The sequence below is a fragment of the Camelina sativa genome, chromosome 19, assembly GCF_030686135.1.
Source record: "Camelina sativa cultivar CO46 ecotype springtype chromosome 19, ASM3068613v1".
Taxonomy (NCBI): Eukaryota; Viridiplantae; Streptophyta; class Magnoliopsida; order Brassicales; family Brassicaceae; genus Camelina; species Camelina sativa.
Genome location: NC_141898.1, coordinates 26,200,039 through 26,223,738, shown reverse-complemented (window position 1 = coordinate 26,223,738; position 23,700 = coordinate 26,200,039). Strand labels below are relative to the sequence as shown.

At 36.6% G+C, this 23,700-nt stretch overlaps 5 protein-coding genes and 2 pseudogenes across 20 annotated transcripts; 6 read left to right on the top strand and 1 right to left on the bottom strand.

Annotated features, from left to right (window-relative positions):
- Positions 1-33: 33 nt before the first annotated feature.
- On the top strand, positions 34-5,208 carry LOC104766841 (cell division cycle protein 27 homolog B). The gene is made up of 16 exons (XM_087500389.1): positions 34-286; positions 985-1,057; positions 1,177-1,286; positions 1,423-1,469; positions 1,562-1,659; positions 1,740-2,026; positions 2,340-2,495; positions 2,629-2,842; positions 2,972-3,195; positions 3,287-3,352; positions 3,601-3,720; positions 3,814-3,890; positions 3,978-4,097; positions 4,197-4,416; positions 4,507-4,788; positions 4,904-5,208. The coding sequence occupies exons 1-16, from the start codon at positions 182-184 to the stop codon at positions 4,952-4,954; spliced, it is 2,250 nt and encodes a 749-aa protein (XP_087356515.1). The 5' UTR covers positions 34-181; the 3' UTR covers positions 4,955-5,208.
- Positions 5,209-5,706: 498 nt separating this feature from the next.
- Positions 5,707-7,801, bottom strand: LOC147921052 (uncharacterized). Its single transcript, XM_087500882.1, has 4 exons — positions 7,281-7,801; positions 6,808-6,907; positions 6,391-6,671; positions 5,707-6,306 (listed from the first exon to the last, which is right to left on the bottom strand). The coding sequence occupies exons 1-4, from the start codon at positions 7,294-7,296 to the stop codon at positions 6,143-6,145; spliced, it is 561 nt and encodes a 186-aa protein (XP_087357008.1). The 5' UTR covers positions 7,297-7,801; the 3' UTR covers positions 5,707-6,142.
- Positions 7,636-9,198, top strand: LOC104766843 (uncharacterized). Its single transcript, XM_010490810.2, has 5 exons — positions 7,636-7,714; positions 7,793-8,002; positions 8,088-8,375; positions 8,468-8,677; positions 8,769-9,198. The coding sequence occupies exons 1-5, from the start codon at positions 7,687-7,689 to the stop codon at positions 9,050-9,052; spliced, it is 1,020 nt and encodes a 339-aa protein (XP_010489112.1). The 5' UTR covers positions 7,636-7,686; the 3' UTR covers positions 9,053-9,198.
- Positions 9,199-10,303: 1,105 nt separating this feature from the next.
- On the top strand, positions 10,304-11,134 carry LOC104766844 (pathogenesis-related protein 1 pseudogene; annotated as a pseudogene). The gene has a single exon (XR_015590728.1). The product of XR_015590728.1 is annotated as a pathogenesis-related protein 1 pseudogene (transcript).
- Positions 11,135-11,693: 559 nt separating this feature from the next.
- Positions 11,694-13,618, top strand: LOC147921051 (uncharacterized). Its single transcript, XM_087500390.1, has 2 exons — positions 11,694-11,933; positions 12,508-13,618. The coding sequence occupies exon 2, from the start codon at positions 12,508-12,510 to the stop codon at positions 13,513-13,515; it is 1,008 nt and encodes a 335-aa protein (XP_087356516.1). The 5' UTR covers positions 11,694-11,933; the 3' UTR covers positions 13,516-13,618.
- Positions 13,619-14,874: 1,256 nt separating this feature from the next.
- On the top strand, positions 14,875-20,094 carry LOC147921050 (uncharacterized). Of its 14 annotated transcripts, none has more exons than XR_015590413.1 (10): positions 15,088-15,222; positions 15,313-16,148; positions 16,232-16,289; positions 16,375-16,422; positions 16,524-16,580; positions 16,689-16,736; positions 16,832-16,993; positions 17,096-17,144; positions 17,245-19,191; positions 19,271-20,094. XR_015590413.1 is itself a non-coding variant. In XM_087500388.1 (9 exons), the coding sequence occupies exons 6-9, from the start codon at positions 16,727-16,729 to the stop codon at positions 19,329-19,331; spliced, it is 282 nt and encodes a 93-aa protein (XP_087356514.1). In that variant the 5' UTR covers positions 15,088-15,222; positions 15,313-16,148; positions 16,232-16,289; positions 16,372-16,422; positions 16,524-16,580; positions 16,689-16,726; the 3' UTR covers positions 19,332-20,094. The 14 variants fall into 14 exon arrangements, 7 of the variants coding, with proteins under 7 accessions (XP_087356511.1, XP_087356510.1, XP_087356509.1 ...); XR_015590412.1 differs by having other exon boundaries at positions 15,088-15,233; positions 17,245-19,180; XR_015590411.1 differs by having other exon boundaries at positions 16,372-16,580.
- Positions 20,095-21,319: 1,225 nt separating this feature from the next.
- LOC104766846 (pathogenesis-related protein 1 pseudogene) lies at positions 21,320-22,094 on the top strand (annotated as a pseudogene). The gene has a single exon (XR_015590725.1). The product of XR_015590725.1 is annotated as a pathogenesis-related protein 1 pseudogene (transcript).
- Positions 22,095-23,700: the final 1,606 nt, after the last annotated feature.

Here is a 23,700-nt window from a genome sequence, read left to right as displayed (position 1 = left end):
AAACAGAGCATCGCACGTGCCGCCTCAAAATTTGAAATCACGACTTCAGAAAAAAAAAATCCCAAAGGGTAAGAAAATAAATTAATTCCCAGAAAAAAAAAACAGAAACCCTCTCTTCTCTCTCTTCTCTTCTCTTCTCTTCTCTTCTCTCTCTTCTCTCTCTGGAGGAAGGAAGGCAACTATGGAAGCTATGCTTGTGGACTGTGTACACAACAGTCTTCGTCATTTTGTATACAAGAATGCTATTTTCATGTGCGAGCGTCTCTGCGCTGAGTTTCCCTCTGAGGTGCCCTCTTCTTTTCACTCTCTCTCTGCTTTTATCTCTATTTCTTTCAAATTCTGTTAAATCGAAGCTGTTGGAACGGTCAAATAGAGATTTTTGGGTTTTTTATTCGTCTGGGTATCTTTGAATTCGTCGAAAGTGCATCTCTTTTTGGATTTCGAATTCGGTAGTTTCACTGTGTCTTCTTCGAGATCGATTTTGGTTTCTCACCTTTTTATCCCTTTGCTTCGCGATCTGTGTATTGATTCGCGGGTCAATTCGTTTTTTTTACTCTCTCTCTCTCTCTCTCTCTCTCTCTCTCTCTTTTGCTGAATTTGTTTTTATTAGTAGCTGTGCTCATTAGTCATTACTGATTTTGGTCTTTAGAAAAATTTCAATTTGAGGTTTGCTTCTCTCTAGATTTCAGAAGTAAATGACTTTGTCCATATATGATTCCAAGTTTAAATTTTTATTATCCTTGGCACTTTAGCTATGAGTCAACTGTTACAGGAAAGTCTCTGGGCTTATCTCAAGCTTTGTTAAAATTTGGGTTTATAGAGCTTCAATAATAGCTGATAAAGTATTTATTCATTTAGCCTTGTCTGGATAGTTTCAACATTCGTAGCGGTTTTCAAATTGTGAGCTTCAGGAAGCGTGTCAATAAAAGACTAGCCTTTGAGGCCTTCTTCTTTAATCACTTTCTGACTTTTCCTCTTATACAGGTTAATTTGCAGCTATTAGCCACCAGCTACCTGCAGAATAACCAAGCTTACAGTGCATATCATCTATTAAAGGGTGCGTGCCATGGTTTCTTGACTTGTTGCTTGTTTAGTTAGCCTTTCAGTCAGAATTTTGCGCCTTCTTTTGTTAGGTGATTTTGATCATCTTTATATTCGTTTTGATATTGTGTAAAGGAACACAAATGGCTCAGTCCCGGTACTTGTTCGCGTTATCATGCTTCCAGATGGACCTTCTCAATGAAGCTGAATCTGCACTCTGTCCTGTTAATGAACCTGGTGCGGAGGTATTTAATGTTCTCTGGTATATTGCCTTTATTCGCTTATTGAATCTCAGTTTACAAGCACAGTGTGTCAGTATCTGGACCTTATTCATTGATTTAGTTCAGTTAAGATAACAACAGGCTTCTGGTTATTGTGCAGATCCCAAATGGTGCATCTGGCCATTACCTTCTTGGACTTATTTACAAGTTTGTTTTTTTTTTATTTTCTCTATGCAATTATTCTTGATTCTGAATCTCTTCGATGAGATGATTTCTCATATATAATTGTGACCTTTCAGGTATACTGATAGAAGGAAGAATGCTGCTCAACAATTTAAACAGTCTTTGACAATAGACCCTCTACTTTGGGCCGCATATGAGGAATTATGTATACTAGGTGAACAGAATACCTTTTCTGCATACTTGGCACCGTTGCTATGCCTCTCTAACACTTTTCTTTCCGTTCAACTTCTTCAGGTGCTGCAGAGGAAGCAACTGCAGTTTTTGGTGAAACAGCTGCTCTCTCCATTCAAAAGCAGTACATGCAACAACTGTCAACTTCCCTCGGCTTAAACACGTACAATGAGGAACGTAATTCGACTTCTACTAAAAACACGAGTTCTGAAGATTATAGTCCAAGGCAGTCTAAACACACACAAAACCATGGCCTTAAAGATATCTCTGGAAATTTTCATTCTCATGGACTTAATGGAGGTGTTTCGAATATGTCATTCTATAATACGCCTTCGCCAGTGGCTGCACAGGTAAATGCCACACGATTTTCATACTCCTTTTTTTAATGTACAACTACGTGTTCATCTGTTGATCACCACATTCTTTAGTACTTAAGAGATTAATGCATCATGGGTATTAATCTCACACTGTATGCATCGGCTATTTTATATCTCTTATGCCAAAAGAATGGTTTGTATCTTCACTGTTAAAAAATGGGGTCTTGATTCTGCTATTGTGTCTCTGGGTTGGCACTTCATTTTTATCAGCCTTTATAGTTATCTGAATAATAACAGCTGTAAATGAGATTTTACATGTTTTTTTCTTGTATTTTTGAAATTGTAGCTGTCCGGTATAGCTCCACCACCACTTTTCCGGAATTTTCAGCCGGCTGTTGCAAACCCAAACTCCCTTATTACTGACAATTCTCCAAAGTCCACAGTAAACTCGACTCTTCAAGCACCCAGAAGAAAGTTTGTAGATGAAGGAAAGCTACGTAAGGTAGTATACACATACAGTATCTCTACTGGTCTACTTAGTTTTCACTTTACTCTTTAATAGTCTGATTTGTACTCGGGATAAAATTTTCTCTACTATCTTTCTTACCGTGAGTGCATGTCTCCTTTGTTTGCAGATTTCTGGCAGGCTATTTTCTGATTCTGGTCCACGACGGAGCTCGAGACTGTCTGCCGATTCAGGGGCAAACACTAATTCAAGTGCTGCAACAGTAAGCGGAAATATGAGCAACGCTTCCAAGTATTTGGGAGGTTCTAAATTGAGTTCTTTAGCACTTCGTTCTGTAACACTTCGGAAGGGACACTCCTGGGCAAATGAAAACATAGATGAAGGTTTGTTACATTTCATGTACTAGATCACTATTTTGTTTGAAATCTGGCTTGTTGTGATTATTATCATGCCTTCTATTTTGGTTTCGGCATATTTGTAATACCCAAAGCGTTGTCATTCTAATTGGCTAGGAGTTCGTGGGGAACCTTTTGATGATTCAAGGCCTAATACTGCCTCAACGACTGGTTCTATGGCCTCCAATGATGCTAAATTCTGTGATCAAGAAGACGAAACAATGTTGACTGCGGGCACAGCAATGAGTGCCCAAAGAATCACAATTGGTGTTTCGGAAATTTTAAGCCTCCTTAGGATACTTGGAGAAGGGTGTAGACTTTCGTACATGTACAGGTGTCAGGTAGACATATTGTTGTTCTCTTGAATAATGCAAGGTGAGGTGAACTTATATAGGCTTATATATTGTGTTCCTCTGCTTCTGGATGGTTCAGGAGGCACTGGATATGTATATGAAACTTCCACATAAGCATTATAATACAGGATGGGTTCTTTCCCAGGTAAATTAGTGACTCTTTTCTCTTTTAGACTGTCATATATGGATACAGCTTAGACATGTTTTATTTGGACAACCATTGTAGGAGCTATGTTATTCAGTTTTTTTGTTGTTGTTGTGTATATACACTTTTTGTAACGACTAACTTGGACAGAAGTTTCCAACGAGATCCCCTGTGTGAGTTTTAGTCTGGTGCCCTGTGATAGTTATTGTTGGAGGTTTATATACATCTATTATTGCTATTAAATGCAGGTAGGGAAAGCATACTTTGAATTAATCGACTATTTAGAAGCTGAAAAAGCATTCCGTCTTGCCCGCCAGGCTTCTCCTTATTGCTTAGAAGGAATGGATATATACTCTACAGTCCTCTACGTAAGTGTATTTTCCTGTTTTTAAACATACAGTCTCATCTGAGTCCCATGTATTGTAATGTTTTCATCCAAAAAAATATTATATTTTTTGCAGCATTTGAAGGAAGATATGAAGCTGAGTTACTTGGCTCAGGAACTAATATCAACCGATCGCCTAGCTCCCCAATCTTGGTAATTTTGGTCGAAGTTCTTTTTCTGATTAATGTTTTAATTTACTGTTAGTGATTTGGAGACATAACCAAATAATCAATTGTGTAGGTGTGCTATGGGGAATTGCTATAGCTTGCAAAAGGACCATGAGACCGCACTAAAGAATTTCCTGCGAGCTGTTCAACTGAATCCAAGATTTGCATATGCTCATACTTTATGTGGCCACGAGTAAGAAAGCTTCTATCGATTTGATTGCCTTGTACAATGTGCTTGATGAATAAATCCTCTGGTTGTTTGTCTCACTCTCTATCTTTACTGTCTCTGTAGATACACAACTCTTGAAGATTTTGAAAATGGAATGAAAAGTTACCAAAACGCACTTCGTGTAGATACAAGACACTATAACGCATGGTACGGGCTGGGAATGATATATCTACGCCAAGAGAAGTTAGAGTTCTCAGAGCATCACTTCAAAATGGCTTTCCTAATAAACCCGAGTTCATCTGTCATAATGTCTTATTTAGGGACAGCCTTGCATGCCTTAAAGGTTATTTTATTAATTTCATTATATAAGGTCTACAACAAAAAACAATCTTTAAAGAATGACTAAATGCTTTTTCTTGTTCTGTGTGAACAGAGAAGTGAGGAAGCACTAGAGATAATGGAGCAAGCTATAGTAGCAGACAGAAAAAACCCTCATCCAATGTACCAGAAAGCTAACATTCTTGTCTGCTTAGAAAGATTAGATGAAGCTCTAGAAGTTCTTGAGGAGCTCAAAGAGTATGCACCTTCAGAGAGCAGCGTTTACGCTTTAATGGGCAGGATCTATAAGCGGCGAAACATGCACGATAAAGCCATGCTTCATTTTGGTCTCGCTTTGGATATGAAACCGCCTGCAACTGACGTTGCTGCAATAAAGGTTTGAGTCTTTCAAAAACACAACAAACAGAGTCGTCCAGTGACGGTTTCTAAATTTGAATTATTTTGAGTCTAGAGAAAGGGATTAATAGCGTAATAATGATTGTCTAAAACAGGCTGCAATGGAGAAATTGCATGTTCCGGATGAGATAGACGAGAGCCCATGAAACCATTGCTGCTCCAAGGAACCTTGAGTATGAATTAATGTGAAACCGTTGCTGCTCCACGAACCATGGGTATAAATTATCTGTGCAAAGCCTAGCTCTTTTAGGGAACTAGTTGAATTTTAAATCTTTAGCTTTGGTACTAAACAGTAACACAGCCACAAGAGCTTACCACATGACATGACTTGAGTAATGTATCATGAGTTAATCTGTATGTTGTCCATAACTACTTATTTGCAATATATAAATTTTCCACATGGGTATGTTTCTTACGAACTCTTTGTCTTTTACATATTTTTTCTTTTAGTATATGTTCAATTTCAATGATATAATTATATTGTGAACAGGGTTTAAGAATAGCGATTAAAAAGTTAAAAAGCGTTAAACTAATTTATATTATATTCTGTAGATATCGGTTATTAAACGTTCTCAGAAAATCTTTAATAAACGTCTACTGGAATAGCTGACAACGCGTTTGTAGAAACGTTTATGATCGCAAAGACTGCATCCGAAACCATTTCGGGAAACTCACCATTAAGCCTCCTTGTTGTGATTTGAAAACTAAAGACAATACAAGTCTCGACGCTTGTGTGCTAACACCTCAACAACCAAACCACCTTTGATTATTTTTATCAAACAAAATGCAGTACACGTCTGACTATTTCAATTTGTATATATGTGAAGCCGATATTCCCGAGACTTCACTTCAATTTGCAAAAAACAAGGGACAGTAGTAAGTCTCGATGCTTCGTGTGTTAGAAACACTAAACACAACAGCAACTAATTTGTTTCAATTGCACAAAGTTCAACATCATACTGAATAAGATCAAAAAGCAAAAAACAAAACTGAGAGAAGGAAGATCCGACACACACACCAGGAGATGATCAGTCACACCAACTAGATAAGATAGCATCATAAAACCCTAAATTATTATTTAATCACGATATTTAAACTAATATTATGCTCATCTGCTCAAGCTTGTGAACCCCTCTTCATGTCTCAGTCTTACTTGTGCTCTCTCCTCCTTGCTCTTTATAAGCTTTTAACCTTTTAGCATCTTTTGCAAGTCTACCTTTCTTTTTCTTTCTCGGCCTTTTCTTAGTGTTAAGGAGCTTCCTGTCTATACCAAAAAAAGTTTGTAGTAATGCCAAGCTTCATTGGCACTAGCTATGAGTTCTCCTGTTGCTTCATCATTGTATGCCAAAAAAAACTTCGAAACCTCTTTTTCGAACAGACTGAATGATCTTCATGAAGTCTTTATTGCCTGTCACAACAAGGGTGGGACAAGGGGGCATTTTATCACACATATATTGAAGAAGTGCCACATTTGCAGCATTGTCGGCTGTGTCTTTCTCTGAAAAAATTATTAAAATAATGGATTACTAAACTAATAGAAAAAATAAACTAAAAAGACAAGGTTGTAAAGAGAGGTTGTTACCTTCCGATTCCGATCGTGGTACATGGACTAAGTTAATATTGTCTTTCTCTTGCTCTTTCAGATATTCATATTTTAGAGTGTTGAAATGACGTTTATCTCCAGTCCCGATAAACCCCGATACAATAAAATTCTTCTTCTTAAGAAACTCAACGATATGTGGATATAATAAACCTAAATCTTGAGCTTCATAATAATTTGGGATTGGACAGTTTTCCCAATCCCAAAGTATATATAAGAGGCGAGATTGGGTATCAATGGAAGGCAACCTTACAGATTTGCCTCTGCAACAAAATAAAAAGAGAGTTTTAGTTATGTATGGTTACAAAACAAAAATAGATACTTATAATAGTTGTTTATTATGTATCCTTCTATGCTTTTATTAATCATATTGGATGAAGAAAAAAAGAAAAAAATTACTTGGTTGCACGATCTTTATTCTTGAAAACGTTCAGAAGTAGTTCCCCACCAGCTGCTTCTTTGATTTCGGCACCCCTTGCATCTATGGTTAGTTTGGACCCTGAAAATTAAAAATTAAGATAAATCAGTTTTAACGAAAAAAAGATCAAACAAAGCGATAAATATAAATTTTCTTAAGAAATATAGAACATTTGTTAGAATTAATAGAAGTTTACACGAAAACTCTATAGTATTGGTTTTCATATCTAAACTTGTATTTTGTTCCTCATATCTTTTGTGTTCTCTTACAGAGACATCAATTGAAGTAGTTTACACTTAGAGGAGAATAAGAACCCATAGAAATAAGAGCGAGGAATTAACAAGAAGAGCAAAGAATTAAGGAAGAGCAGCTCATACGTAGACAAAGAGACAAGAATAATCCATGTCTAAGGATAAATAAGAGCAAGCGACTATGTTGACAAGAATAATCTTACCTTTGGTTGCAGACATTGACACCACCAACTTGAGTGTGGCCGGCGACTTTCTTCAAGATGATCAGGAAGATTAAATTTTAGTTTGCAGCTTGTATATAATTAGGTTTTTTCTTTCTGGATTAGGGCTTCCTTGGGCTAAAGTGATTAGTGTTCATTAAATTGTCTAAAACCGAATTAATTGACAAACCGAACCCGAAAATTATTAACCGAAATGTCTATATATACCATAAATTAATGGAGTACGTGAGATCGATCCAACGGTTGAGAAAACAGTTTCTTAATTTACGTCAGATCAGACGGCTGGCATAGTAGTTTCTAGGAGTACATGCCACGGCAGATCTAACCCTAGCTAGATAGTCTTTCATCGGCAGCCACAAATCAAACCTAACTTTGCTCAGTTTTGTCCATGTCTTCCCCGAGCAACGAATTTTACGGTAAGATTCCTCTCTCTTACTCAATCGATCTGTTGTTTTTAGTAACTTAATTTGTTCTTAATCAATTGTTCTCATCAGAGGCGGAGACGGGCGTCTTCTGGGACGTCGTGGATTGCGAAATTCCTAATGGTCTCTCTCTTGACTTGGTTTGTCAGAATATCAAATCAGCTCTCGCGGATGCTGGTTATCATGGTAAAGTGTCAATCCATGCTTATTGTGACACGGAAGAGAGCGAAGTGGCTTTGGCTTCAGCGTTTGAATCCTCCGGCATCAAGCTCGTACGCGCAGGTGATTATTGAATACCTTCTTCACCCTGAACATGTTCTCTTCTTCTTCTTCTTCCGCACCGTTGATATATTAATGTTTTCATCAGGAGATACAAATTCGAGACTTTTTAGGATGTTCGAGGACCTTAGTCTCTTTGCGATAGACCACGAACCATCGAATTTGATGGTAATCTCACAAGACATCTCATCTGAATCGCTGTACGTGAAAGATCTTCTCTCTGTGAAGAAGACGAAGAATCACAATCTTCTCTTAGCACAGATTGATAAGGTAAAAGGAGAGTTACTTAGCAGCAATGTAAGTTCAATAAGGTACTGGAAAGACTTATCAAGTGGAGGAAGGCCTTGCGGGGCTTGTAGTACTAGCGAATTTGCCAGTAAGAACCTCGATCCTCCAAATTGTGTGATTTTATCTCTAGTAGTCATATATATATATATATAAAACTAGGTCGGATCTGAAACCTTGCAGAGGCTGAGATGGGCATCTTCTGGGACATTGTGGATTGCGAAATTTCTGATGGTCTCTCTCTTGATTTGGTTTCTGAGAATATCAAATCAGCTCTTGCCGGTGATGGTTATCGTGGTAAAGTGCCAATCCGTGCTTATTGTGAGATGAAAAAGAGCGAAGACATAGTGCCGTCAGAGTTTGAATCCTCTGGAATCGAGCTCGTACGCGCAGGTGAATTCCCTCACTTTTAGCTTAAACCTCTCTCTCTCTCTCTCTTTCAGTAACGTATAGCTCATATCCGTTGATGTTTGTTTGTTTTCAGGAAATAGACGTGCAAGACGTAATCAGATGCTAGAGGACCTTCTTTTCTTTGCAATAGACCATAAACCACCATCAAGTCTGATGGTTATCTCAAAAGACATCTCAAAAGACTCCCTCTTCGTCCAACATCTTCTCACCTTGAAACAACAGAAGAATCGCAATCTTCTCTTGGCGCAGATTGATAACGTAACTGGAGATCTATTTGCTAGTGTAAGTTCAATATGGTACTGGACTGACCTAGCAAATGGAGGAGTGCCTGCCTTCCAAAGCAGGTGTTACCAATAAGCGGGCGAGGAAGCTCACTACAGAGCCCTGAGGATTGTTCATTGTTATCTAGTTTTCTTGTCTTAACTACTTTATGTTTAATCTGTGAGGATTTCGATGTGCAACGAACTTCAAACTAATCAAACAACCGTCTTAATTTTCACTTATCGCGACTCTAATTTAGAGACTTGAAATTTTCACTTTATCTCAATTTGATGTTTTTTTAGTTATATAAGCAAGAATAAATTTTCATACCTATGTAGTCTATAGTAGTATTTTACCATCCACATAAAAAGCCAACAATCACTCCCCGAAGATAAAGCTGAGAACAAATCACGGGTGTTGACTTGATAATTTCAGAATGATTGTACGTGGACTTGTTAATACGTATGTACATGTAATTCTATATTTATCATTAACGAACTCCACTTTCGGTGGGATTAAGATTAACGAATGTCGTCATTTATTCTGACTTTTGTGGTTAATTACATGAATTCAAAGGATTTGGGAAGTAACGGCGACGACTAAGAGTAAATAACATTTCGTTTCACTGATGATGCCTTCAACTTTTATAACTTTTTTGTTCTTCTATATTATTATTATGTTTAATTCAAAAGTTGCGTTTGGACTCTTTCATACTGATATGTTTATAACTGCTTATCATGTTATCATATTAATATTATTATATATAACTTATCGGATTTCTTAGAATTGATAAAGAGTTCATTTGTAAGATAGCTGTAGTCTCTAACTCATGTTTATATAAGACTTAAGATATAAAGTTATAAACTATAAGCTTATCTAGTATGTGTCTTTGGGATCATATCTATATATATATATTTTTTTTTTTTGGTAAACAGGATCTCTTAATCTATAAAATTATAGAAATGCATTTAAAATCTTATTTTACTTTGCAATGTAAAATAACTTATATAATGAAATGTGTCTTTTTGTCAATCTAACATGGGATAAAGAAGTTGATGGTAAGATATTGTAATATGTATTTTTATATACTATGTTAAAAACAAATCAACAATTCAAAAGTTAATTTAAGAATATTAGATACTATGTTAAAAACAAATCAACAATTCAAAAGTTAATTTAAGAATATTAGATACTATGTTAAAAACAAATCAACAATTCAAAAGTTATTTTAAGAATATTATATACTATGTTAAAAACAAATCAACAATTCAAAAGTTAATTTAAGAAAATATATATATATATATATATATATTTTTATTCTATGCAAATTTATAATTCGACAGAGAAATAAAGCTTAACCCACCAACGCAACTTCTATATATACATTAGCCAAGATAATGTTTTCTTCCACAACACAATAAATGCCAAAACAATTACACACACAAGACCAAAATGAATAAAATGTCGTTTTTTGGTTATATTTTCATCGTACTCGCACAATTCTCCGATTTAACCCAAGCCTATCGTCACACTCCCGCTGAACCGCCAAGAGCCAGCGAAAACGGTGATGTCAAACCGCAAGAAACGCTCGTCGTTCACAACAAGGTCCGAGCCATGGTTGGAGTCGGGCCAATGGTGTGGAACGAAACTCTTGCGATCTATGCACAGAGCTACGCAGATGAACGGGCCAGAGACTGTGCCATGAAGCATTCCTCGGGACCATTCGGCGAGAATCTAGCAGCGGGTTGGGGAACAATGAGCGGTCCGATCGCTACTGAGTATTGGATGACGGAGAAGGAAAACTACGATTATGACAGCAACACGTGTGGTGGTGATGGAGTGTGTGGACATTACACTCAGATCGTGTGGCGTGACTCGGTTCGACTAGGTTGTGGATCGGTGAGATGTAAGAATGATGAGTACATTTGGGTGATTTGTAGCTATGATCCTCCGGGGAACTACATCGGCCAACGTCCCTATTAATGATTCGATTTTATAACGAATTAAAAATATATTATGGTCATGCATGTGATTGTAATTGATAGTGTTAAAGACGTTTCTTAACAACATTTAGTTTACCAAAAAAAAAAACGGATTTGGATTCTAAATTGACTTATTAAGGTGGGAAATGCAACCACTTATATCACCTTGGTCAATTCGTACAAGTTATTCCTCGAAATTGTATACTCTACATTTATCTCAGCCATTAACACAGTCTCATGACCGACATTGAGTTCCTACTTATTATGAAACAACCTATTGTTCACGTGAGACATATATATGTCTCTCTTTACTAATCAGTTGGTTAAATTAAATCGATCAAAATCAATTTCTGTTATTTTTATTAAAAAATATAGTTGTCATATAATTTCTATCGGTTATCCTCTTCACGGGTGTGTTAATTATACTAGAGAGAGAGAAATTAAAGCTTGTACCGTAAGAGAATTATCAAATCGAGAAATAAATCGCGGTGTTATATACTTTATTTTATTTTTGTCGTTCTTATGTTTTTCTTGATTTATCTCCAACTCCAAGCAAGAGAACGATACAAAATCTCAGTGACACAAATTGTTTCTTTTAAATTTTATTATTTCCTTGTTGTAAACAATTAAAGATGGATCTCCATAACCGATTTTTACAAGCCCATGATCATAAGGCCCATCGTCCTTTACTTATTCCCACCGCCAATAAGACTTCGTGTATATATATATATATATATGTATTTTCACCATTGAATGAATAAGATAATTACAAGTTTCACAACACGTTATCAGCACGAATTTGCTCTAAACTCTAAACGAGAAAATCTCCTAACCCTAAACCGCTGCATATCAACCCTTGTTCGTTCAAAGCTTGCAACCGGATCAAGCCTTTGTTTTTTCAAGCTTGCAAGCAGAGGTTAAGCTCGTGATCAACTAGTTATTTCCGAGGTCTTTAGCTCCCGGATCAATCCATTCAACCCCAATCGGTGTTTAAGGTACACAATCAAACTCATCGGACATATATATCGAATGTGATCTCTAATTATATTAGAACCCTAAAATCTACATATACACAATCAACAAATCAAAACCCTAAAGCTATAAATCCTAAATTCTAAAACATTAAAATCCGATTGTTTGAGGTTTAGAATTGCTTAGGATAGATTGATTGTTATTTAATTGTTCTATATCTTGCATGAAATCCTAAATTGAAATCTTACAATCGGAACCTAGGGAAAATATAATCCTATCTAAAAGAGGAAAACCTAACTAAAGAAAAGGAAAACCTTAATACTCAAAATTATTTGCATGTTTCCTTTTTCATACTAGATCATAATTTTGTCTAGGATTGTTTCATACATAAATTAACCATGTAATAATACAAGAGATTATTTACTAGGACTAGCATGATTCGGTCTTAAAAACTGCATGGCCTAGACTAAATTAATTACATGTTTCGGTCTTAAAAACCGCATGGTATAATCTAAATTCATGTGCATGTTTGTTTCAGTCTTAAAATCGCATGGCATAATCTAAACCAAGTACATATTTTGCTTGTGTGTCTTATAGATGTCAAAGATCAACAATCTCCAATATGCTGCACTTAATGTCTCTGGTGACAACTATTTACAATGGGCTTTGGATACTAAGATTATCCTGAAATCAAAGGACCTATGTGAATGTATCGAGGATGACAACAATACCACTGAAAAGGAAAGATATAAGGCGATTCTCCTCATACGCCATCACCTTGCTGAGAGTCTCAAAAATCAGTACCCTACCATTGAAAATCCTCTTGACCTTTGGGTAGAGTTGAGAAACAGATATGGTCACCAAAAGACGGTGCTTTTACCAAAGACCCAATTCGATTGGAAGAACCTTAGAATCCAGGATTTTAAAACCGTGGATGAGTATAACTCAGAACTATTTAAGATAGTTTCAATCTTGAAACTATGTGGTAAGGAGGTTACTGAGGAAGACTTGCTAGAAAAAACATTCTCAACTTTTCACACCAATAACATACTGCTTCAGAAACAGTATCGTCAAAAGGATTTTAAAACATATGCAAGTCTAATCTCTTGTTTGCTACTTGCTGAGCAAAACAATGAACTATTGCTGATGAACAGTGCAATGAGACCTCATGGTTCTACCCCATTACCAGAAGCCCACAAAGTTGATATGACCAAGAAAGAGCCTCAAGGGCCTAAAGAGACTAAAGAGTCTAACTACATCCATAGAGACAAGTATCACGGCCGTGGTCGTGGCAACTACCAAGGAAACCATTATGATGGTCAAGGCCGTGGGAATCGATCCGACTTTGGTTGTGGTCGAGGTAGAGGCCGCGAAATTTTCAAACCGCAACATAGGACCAAATCCGTTTGCCACAGATGCGGTATGGGGAACCATTGGGCAAAGACGTGCAGGACACCTAAGCACCTTACTGATCTCTATCAAGAGAGTGTGAAAAAGAATGCAGAAGCTAACTTGGTTCATCTTGATGGTGAAGGAGATTTCCACCATGAGAAAGATGATCTAATGGAGTATGAGACTTTATATTGCCTAAGAGAGGAAAATTAAATTTAGACACCTATTGTTTTCATTTATTTTTAATTTCCATGTTTTTTTGCTTTTAGATTTTATTGAATTATAATTTTGGTTTAAATTCAATTATTTTTATGCATTAGTATGCTTTATTCTTTTTATGTCTAAAACATAATTCTTGTCTATATTAAAAAATGATTGAGGACAAGAACATACTTGTGGTGGATATGTTATCCGGAGATATAGCATTTGCCAAGGGGAATGTTGTAAATCATTGAAGATGGATCTCCATAACCGATTTCTACAAGACCATAATCATAAGGCGCGCCAATAGGACTTCGTGTATCTATATATATATATATATATATATATATATATATATATATACTTTCACCATTGAATTGAATGAAAAGATAATTACAAGTTTCACAACATTCCTCAAATATTTTATTTGTTTGATATATTAACGTTCATGTCAAAGACCCAATCAGATCTAATCAATTACTAGAACATTTGAGTATTGGACTTAACTAAGCAATAATTATAAAAAAATTAACGTGACAGCATGTACGTATACGTTAAAATTGACATTATCTATGTAAAACTTTAGTGCAACACCGGTGTTGGATTACAAAATATTATATCTCACAATCTAAAGAAATGGTTTACGTAGAATAAATCACGGGTGTTGGATAAAACTCACGAGGGTTATTACATCACGTGTACGTGGATTACAGTTTAGAGAGATTAGACGTGTGTACTCGACGACCATTGTTGGTAGGATTAGCGAACGTACGTTTTCTCTTTTGTTAAAGGGTTTAAGCGAACGTACGTTTCGAACAATTACCAGAGTTCAATTATAGGATTTGGAAGGAAACCTTCGAAAACACTAACGACAAATAAATCGTATGATTGCTTTCATTTTTAGCATTTTATATTAATAAGTATCATCGATCTCTTTATTTATTTTCCTGATTTTGAAAACATCTATATGATACATGTTATATTTGATGTGTTTTGCATTAAAACTAACATTTGTTTCTTTAAATTTGTTTTCAACAACACACTTGATCAAAGTCCATTCTACGGAAAAAAAAAAATAATAATAATAATTCTATATGAAAATATCTAAAAAACTGTAATTCAAATTTAGAATAATTTATTTGGTTAATGCTTGATGTGTAAAATTAGAATATCATTATCATATATCTTTGTTATTTTAAGTAATTTCTAAAAGTCTATAGTTTTACTATTTCATAACTGACAGAAAGAAAAACAATTTAATTAGTCTTCTTTAGATAGTTTTGATGGTGAATACTGGAATCCCAAAAATAGTCACGGAGCTCTTGTTTTCTGAGGGTTACAAAAGGAGAGGAAAAAACACTATCAGAAAAAAGGATTTGATAATTAAGTCTTCACGAAAGAGAGAATAATGTCGTTTTCTGGTTATGGCTTCGTCGTATTAGCATTATTCTCCATCGTCTTAACTCAAGTCTATGGTTTGAGAAACATAAACCGAATGGATGATCTCCAACCGCAAGAAACGCTAAGGATTCACAACCAGATTCGAGCTGCGGTCGGAGTTGCTCCTTTGGTGTGGGACCCAAAACTTGCTGTGAGGATAATTGTTGCTTTTGGTCTCTCATCGCCTCACACCCGATTAAAGATTCACATATCTAAAACTTGAACATGACACATGATGACACAAGAGAATTTGATCACCGAGTTCCCGGCCTCTAACCCGTACGTCTCGGGTGGGAATTGTCTCCCACAACTTCCACTATATGAAGAGGTTACACACACCACTAACTTGTGATGTTCTTTGGTTTACAGATTTGGTACACAAGAGGATACAAGAACAAGAACACAACAAAGAAGGAGAAAGCTTCTTGAAGAAGAACCCTTTTTTCTTCTCTTTCTCTAGAACTCTCTTTGATGTCTTGTCTCTCACCTACCTCCACTTTATTGATCGATGAAACACACTTATACATGTATGCATTGGGCCAAATCATTTCCAGAATCTTATTCTCCTTTCCTTAATGCCAATTTCGTCTGGCCCATTAAGGCCCATTTGTTTTGTGTTTGTCAAACCCAACAACAATCTCCACCTTTTGACAAAACAAAACACTCATCGACAACAAGAAATCTGAAACCAACCTCTCCTCTTCTTCTGTTCGTGAAGCCAAACTTCAGCGAACCTCCTCCGACAAACTCCGCCTCCTTATCCGGTGAGCATCTCTCTTCTCCGGTGGCAACCAGTTTTTTTTTTTTCTTTCACCGAGCCCTCTCGTTCTCGACATGGAGAAGATGTAGCTTCTTACTTCCCCATGGTATAGCGGAATTGGAGGCTAATTCCGGTCATCCCTGCATGTTTTCCGGCGAAGCCAAGCTTCAGTCTCCACCTGTTTCACGGCGGCTCCCAATTCCGGTGAATCAAGAGACATTATCTCCATATCTCAACTTTGGTTCGATGAACCATGTATCACCACCATTCTCGCTGGCAATCTCCTTCAGCTGCGATCACTACCGGTGGAGCTCTTCTCTTTCCTCTTTGGTGATTTAATTTGTAGAACCCGAGACATCAACTTTGTCTCTTATCCATGCCTCTTCTCCCGAGCTGTTCCGTTTTCACCCGCGAATCACGCCATCGCCGTCACCGTCCAGCTCAGGTACCCTCTAATCTCTCTCTTGTCTCTTCCTGACACTTAGTGATTAGGATCTTCTGAGAATTGCCATTTTGAATCCATTTTAGGTGATGAGCTCCACCTGGAACCAATTACTCTCCATCATGGCTCCACAACCTTTTCCAGGTAACTCCTTCACAGCCCTGTCTCTTCCGATTTCCAAAAGACTCATGAAACTCTAACTTCAGTTTCATGTCTACTCTCACAGCAGCTCTAGTGTTGAACATCCCATGTTCTTCTTTCTCCTTGATGACTTCAAGTAATCTCCTAACCATGAATCATCTTCCTCTCTAGCTGCTGGAGTTTTCCCCCTTTGAGCCACCAAAATCCTTACTTGGATTTTCTGAATTTTCATCTCAGAAACTCCACTTGGAATCAGTCTCCAACTCTCGACAACTGATTCTCCAGTCTCCACAAGTAACCAAACTCCTCTTATTATCGGTCACCTTTTCTTGGCTCATACTTTCAAATTCAAGAACTAACAATGAAGAACTAAATTGTTGTTCCTTGAATCTTAACCAACAGCTCCACCTGGAATCTAAGTCTCTTCACAGTAATACCAGATGCCTACAGGTAACTCCCTTAACCCTCCTAATCTCCTTTTATCGACATAGTTTTAATTTTAATTTCCCAAAGCTGACTTGTTTCTCTGTTCTTCTTCCTGTCAGCGTATAATGTCGATTGGGGTTACCTGGAGCTGTATCTTCCTTCAGACGACATTGAGGAGATCATAGCAGGCTTGTTTCCCTTCCTCACACTTCTGCATTTTCCTTCCTTTGCAGCAACTCCGACGATCTGTTTCGTCCTTTTTGCTGTTCCAATGACTCCAGGTAAACAATTGTACCTTGAATCATTTTCTTTTGTCTCTGGATTTTTTTAATTCTGTAAGACACCATGAAACCTTAACTTGGTTTTTTCTTTCTTCAAAACAGCTCCACCTACAATCAGAGTCTACACCTTGCGACTTCTGATTACTCACAGGTACCTTTTCTTTTCTCCATTCCCTTGGATTTCTTGGAACCGTGACTTGCTGTGGAACCTTGTTTTGATTTCCTTTATGTCACATGTGCCCTGATCTTAGATTCAACCCCTTAGTAAACCACTTGCCAGAAACTTGAATCATACTTGCCTCAGCCCTTAAGACAATCCATGATTCCAACACCTTTCTGTTTAAACTCTTATGCCTTGGACGTTTCTTTGTACCGCTGTTAAGCCTAACAGAACCCGCCATCAAGCTACCATCTTGCTAGATAGACTTTCGACACAAACCTTGATCCAAACATCTTGTTTAAACAGAACCTTGCTGACAAGTAAACTTCCTGTTGAATCAACTGCAGAAATAACTCTTAAGTCACTTATGCTTCATTTCCTTGAAACAGTCTTTGACTTACTCTTCATCTGTTTGAGCACCTTTGATTTGAGCATCACTTTGTACCGCTGTTGTTATCAACAGAACACGCCGCCTAACTCCACCTAGCTAGGAAGACTTTCGACACAAATTTCTTTGCTCATCCTTTGCTCAAACTATTCTGCATCAGTGCACACTCACAAATTCAAAACTATTGCTGCCTCCTTTGAACTTGTCTTACACTCATCACCAGCTTACAGCCTTTGCCACACTTCCTTGCTGTAACCACCACATTTAGCAAAACTGAGATTGAGCTTACTGCCTTTGTTTCAACAACCATAGCCTGAATCCATCTTGTACCGCCATCATCATCACTGATGGAACCCGCCTCCAAACTGATCCCATTTGGAAGACTTTTGATACAACCTTCATTCAGCTCTTGTGCTTAAATATCCTCTTTTACTAGCAGGTTTCTCCACTAGGAAACTCAATATCAATCTCTTATCAATTTGCTAAACCATAACACCAAAGACTTCCCTTTTACAGCAACTTCCTGTCACACCACACTTGTGACAACCCTTTTACCGCTGTAAAACACCATTCTACACAATACTTTTCCTTAGTATTTGGGAATCCACTAACACATCAATGCCTGCTTCACAACCAGCCCTCAATTCTCTTCTTGTGATGCCAAAGGAAAACAAGTATAACCTTTCCTTCTGTCAATGCAGCCATGCATTGACCTCCATTAAACCTGAGACTAAAACTCTTCACCCAACACCTCTCAAACCTTACTGAATTCTTTCAGAGTTATCGACCTGCTTTGCCTCAAGCAGTTTCTAGCCTCATACTCATCTGCTCTGATTTTTTTCCTTGAATCTTCAACATCCTTCTTGAACACCAAACTTACTGACTTTCAACAACCAGACAAGCAAGATACAATCTGATTCACAGCAAAAAAATATTGACTTCTCCATTGTTAAACTCAGTCTATCTCCTTGTGTTCTTCCAAGCTAAGATTCCTTCAACTTAAGCAGCCTTGAGTATCCTGAAACTTCAGTAAAGAACATCACAAATACCTTGTGATGGCAGCGCCGACTTGAGCCTTTTGGATGATTATTCGATTCCTCTTTCCACAGCCTTGAGTTAGTCACCTTAACCCATGCTTTCTTAAACTTGAATCGAACTTACTGCAGAGAAACTCCACCTTAAACCAACTCACCGTTGATTTAGTCTTCACAGATCAAGAACGCCTTCAAGATCTTGTGTCTTCTGCACTAGTCTCCAACTTTTTTTTTTTTTTTTTTATGCTGGCATACTTGGACCTGAACCATAACCATAACTCTCCCTTGATGCAACTCTCTTGTGTCGTGTCATTAGAGGATCTTTCTGATCTCCTAACCTGAGATCTCTGCTACAGACTCAACCTTCACCTGAGAATCTGTTATCCTCCACACAAGATGACTTCAACCTTTAACTGTCATCTTCTTCCTCCTCCTTTAGATCTTATGAATCAGAGAGCCTGTGCTCTGATACCACTTGTGAGGATAATTGTTGCTTTTGGTCCCTCATCGCCTCACACCCGATTAAAGATTCACATATCTAAAACTTGAACATGACACATGATGACACAAGAGAATTTGATCACCGAGTTCCCGGCCTCTAACCCGTACGTCTCGGGTGGGAATTGTCTCCCACAACTTCCACTATATGAAGAGGTTACACACACCACTAACTTGTGATGTTCTTTGGTTTACAGATTTTGGTACACAAGAGGATACAAGAACAAGAACACAACAAAGAAGGAGAAAGCTTCTTGAAGAAGAACCCTTTTTTCTTCTCTTTCTCTAGAACTCTTTTTGATGTCTTGTCTCTCACCTACCTCCACTTTATTGATCGATGAAACACACTTATACATGTATGCATTGGGCCAAATCATTTCCAGAATCTTATTCTCCTTTCCTTAATGCCAATTTCGTCTGGCCCATTAAGGCCCATTTGTTTTGTGTTTGTCAAACCCAACAACACTTGCTGCCCATGCACAAAGCTACGCTAACGAACGATCCGGAGACTGCGCCATGAAACATTCCACCGATGGAACCTACGGCGAGAATATAGCCGCCGGGTGGGTCCAACCTGTCGACACCATGAGCGGTCCGATCGCGACTAAGTTTTGGTTGACGGAGAAGCCTTATTACAATTATGCAACCAACAGATGTAGTGATGTGTGTGGGCATTACACTCAGATTGTGGCTAATCAATCGACACACCTCGGTTGTGGTACGGTCAGGTGTTTTAATAATGAGTATGTTTGGGTCGTATGTAACTATGCTCCTAGGCCAATGGGTGATGCCAATACTCGTCCCTATTGATGAATCGCATCCGGACTAATCAAAAAGAATTAATACGGTGTCAAATGTGTAACGTGAGTATAGACCCAATTATAAGCTACATAGTAAGTTTGTAATCTAGTGGTTTGTATTAGCATTGTATCAACTATCAAACATAAGAAAACGCATGTTTGAGTTATTTCTTTTGAACATAACAAAATAATACTATATTTTTTTTTTGGGCATTGTAAAATTTGTTGAGCGCCTAAACAAAAACTTTGCAAATCACAACTTCAAACAAAAACGTTATACAATCTTCTTCAGAACTTGAAGCACGGACACATGATTATACGAAGCAAGAAATAAATGAACATTCTATGATCCAATGCTAAGAAAATGAAAGAGTCAACAATTACTTACCGAGAATGAAGGCAAGAACTAATCACGGGTGTTGAATAAAATTCACGTGAATTATAATATTACGAAGACTAGATGGATTATACGTTGCTTACAAGTCTTGTTGATACACATATAGAACTAATGATAAAATGATTAATTTCTTACGACCAATCAGAGATCGACTTTTGGTGGGATTAACGGTCGTGTTTTGCGTAATTGATTCTGACTTTTTGTGTTTAATTACCTGAATCTACGACTACGAGTAAGCATTTACAAGAAAACTTATAATTGTTTTCATATATTTTTGTATAGAAAATGTTTTACCATAAAGTTGTTTTTGGGACTCTTTCATACATCTAGGATTACAATTTATCCCTCAGTTGGATTACTATCCCTCAACCTAATTGAATTGACTATAACAGCCATTACATGTATGATCGATGTATCTGGTGGTTTGTATTGGTATTGTGGTATTGTCAATATGTTAACACCTGAATATAAATTCACACACACATATATATATATATATATATATATATTAGATGTTCTTGAAAAATAATAAAAATTAACTGACTAGTATGTTATTTAAATCATTTTCTAAATATTACTCATCATTCAAAGCTTTGATTTTATTTTCTTTTAATTTTGGTGATAAATCTTTAAAGAAAGAAAATTAAACTAATAATCACAATCTACAATATTTTGGGAATTCATTTTAACCTTTTCTTATAAAAATCAAAATCTATAAAGTCATATAGAATTGAAAAAGTCTTATCTATGAAATGATAGGATGCATTTAATTCTTGATATATATATATATATATAGCCATCAAATTTTCTTTTGTTAATTCTGAAATCTAAGATCTTATACTAAAACTATAATTTACCCTACAATTATGTTATTAGAAGGGATTTCGAAATTTAATTGTGTGAGATTGACTAATGAATGATTCCAAATTCGCTCGTACACACCAAACAAACTTTTTGTTTTTTGTTTTTTAATAAAAAAAATTGAATTTTGTTTTTTAGCCAACTTTTTGTTCATCCTAGTTAATTTTATAATCTAAATATTTAGTTGCAGAGCCTTTTTAATTAATTGCTTAGGCCTACAAAAGGAGGATGAAGTAAGAACAATCAGACCATAAGTTCCAAAAACAAATTATACAACAAAACATAACAAAAATGTCGTCTATTCGTTATAGCTTCGTCGTAATGACACTATTCTCTGTTCTTTTAACTCGAGCCTATGGTTTACCTAAGGTAAGACCAATCGATGATGTGCAACCGAATAAAACGGTAAAGATCCACAACAAGATCCGAGCAGAGGTCGGGGTGGCTCCATTGGTGTGGAACAAAACCGTAGCGGCCTACGCACAGAACTTCGCAAACAGACAAGCCAAAGCTGGAGTCTGCGACTACAGCTCCATGAGACATTCAGGTGGACCTTACGGGGAGAATATAGCCGCGGGATGGGTCCAGCCTGAGGACCAAATGAGCGGTCCGATCGCGGCAAATTATTGGTATACGGAGAAGCGAAACTACGATTATGCCACCAACAAGTGCAAAGATGAATGCGGACACTACACTCAGATGGTGGCCAATCAATCGTTCAGTATCGGTTGTGGCTCGTTCAGGTGTCATGATAATGAGTTAATATATATTGTATGTGACTATTATCCTATGCCAGTGGGTGATGCGAATACGCGTCCCTATTGATATGTTGGTTTGAATGATTCAAAAAGACTTCATATGGTGTAACATATGATTTGATCAAAAGTATTATATTGAATTACTGATCAATTATACCCATATGTTACTCTTCTTTATATATAATGATAATCTATAATTTGTATATATTGTTCTTGTTGTGAGATCTTTTAAAATAAAATGCGATAGAACAAGACTATAAAAAGTCGATTAAATAAATTGTAATTACATATATACTTTCATATGGTAATGTATGAACTTTTTTTCTTATAGATGAATTTCAATATTTTCTTGAAAGTCAATATTGGGGGTTATTTTCATAAATATCAACTTTGGAGTTATTTTCCTTCGTATTTAGTCATTGGTATCTAAGAGCTAGTAAATCAATTGTGAAAAAGTACCTAAGACATGAAAAATGGCGCTTCCAGTAAATAAGATTAGGAGCATTTACGAATGTGATGGTATGTTGTTAGTTTTTTTTTTAATATTGCGTTATTTGATGTATTAAAATTAGAAGTACGCACAATTCTAGCAGATATTATGCAGCAAATTTCTGTCTTGGGGAGCTTTATGATGCGGTTAAAGCGGCTATGAGATTCTAAGCATCCTATATACATTTATAATAGGCTAGATAACACAACTTTTTATATAGCCTGTGGCTGTGGGCATACACTTCTCTAATTTACTAAAATGATTTACTCTTTTTTGATAAAACCAGTCAATAAAGAAATGAAATTTCTAATGGGTCGGTTTAGTGGCTTATTCTAAGAACTAACTCCATTGAACTAGAGTTAAGACTTTTAAAAGGTACCAAAAGAGAAATGCTTTTATCTTTTCAAGAAAGAGAATTATGCATATATAGTTTTTACGTGACGCTACCTTGAGAGTTGAGAGGCGCCTTTAGCCTAGTTGAAACTTAAAAAAGACTATAAATGGCCGTCACGTTTTCACTTCGGAAGTTCAATTTCCCCACCCTTTGAGTGAGATAAATAGGCCATTGTACTATCGGTTCATTGTCATTCAACAGAAAAATAAAAGAAGTGACGTTACGTTTGTGGCAAGTTTGGTTGGTATTCTATGAAATTCGAAAAATATAAGGCTAAGTGAGATTATTGGGTGCCACATAACATAACTTATCAAAATCAGAACAGATGCAATTGTTCGAGATGCAATCATAACATAACTTATCAAAATCAAGATATTTCAAGTGCAAACCTGAAAAGCTAAGTGCCCATCTAAAACAAAACTTATGTGGTAAGTTGTCAAATATAGACTTTACTAGTGAATTATAATGTACTCAAACAAAATCTATTCTTTTACTACAGTTAATGTTCTCAAATTCTTACTATCTTATTTTTTGGGGTGAATCCACAAAGAGTAAATGGAAGCAACATACAAGAATTTTCATGGATTTTATGTTACGTTATATATTTGAAAAAATCTTGATAAAAAAAAACCATTTCAAGGACCTTGGTAGTTAGTACCGAAGGTGGTTCCATTAATAGCCGGGTAGAACAAATAGTTGTTAAAAACTAGATATATAGTCTCTGCTCAGGCTTTGGTTGGATTATAAAACTAAAATGGCGAGACGATCCTTAACCCCTTTACAAGTGGTAGTAGCTAGCTAGCTAGTCATCTTTGAAGATATCGTTTCCTCCTGACATTATGATGATATAGTAGTAGAAAAGTCTTTGACCCCTTCACTTCACAAGGAGTTAAAGTGTCCATCTAGGACGATGAGGCAAGAAAAGAA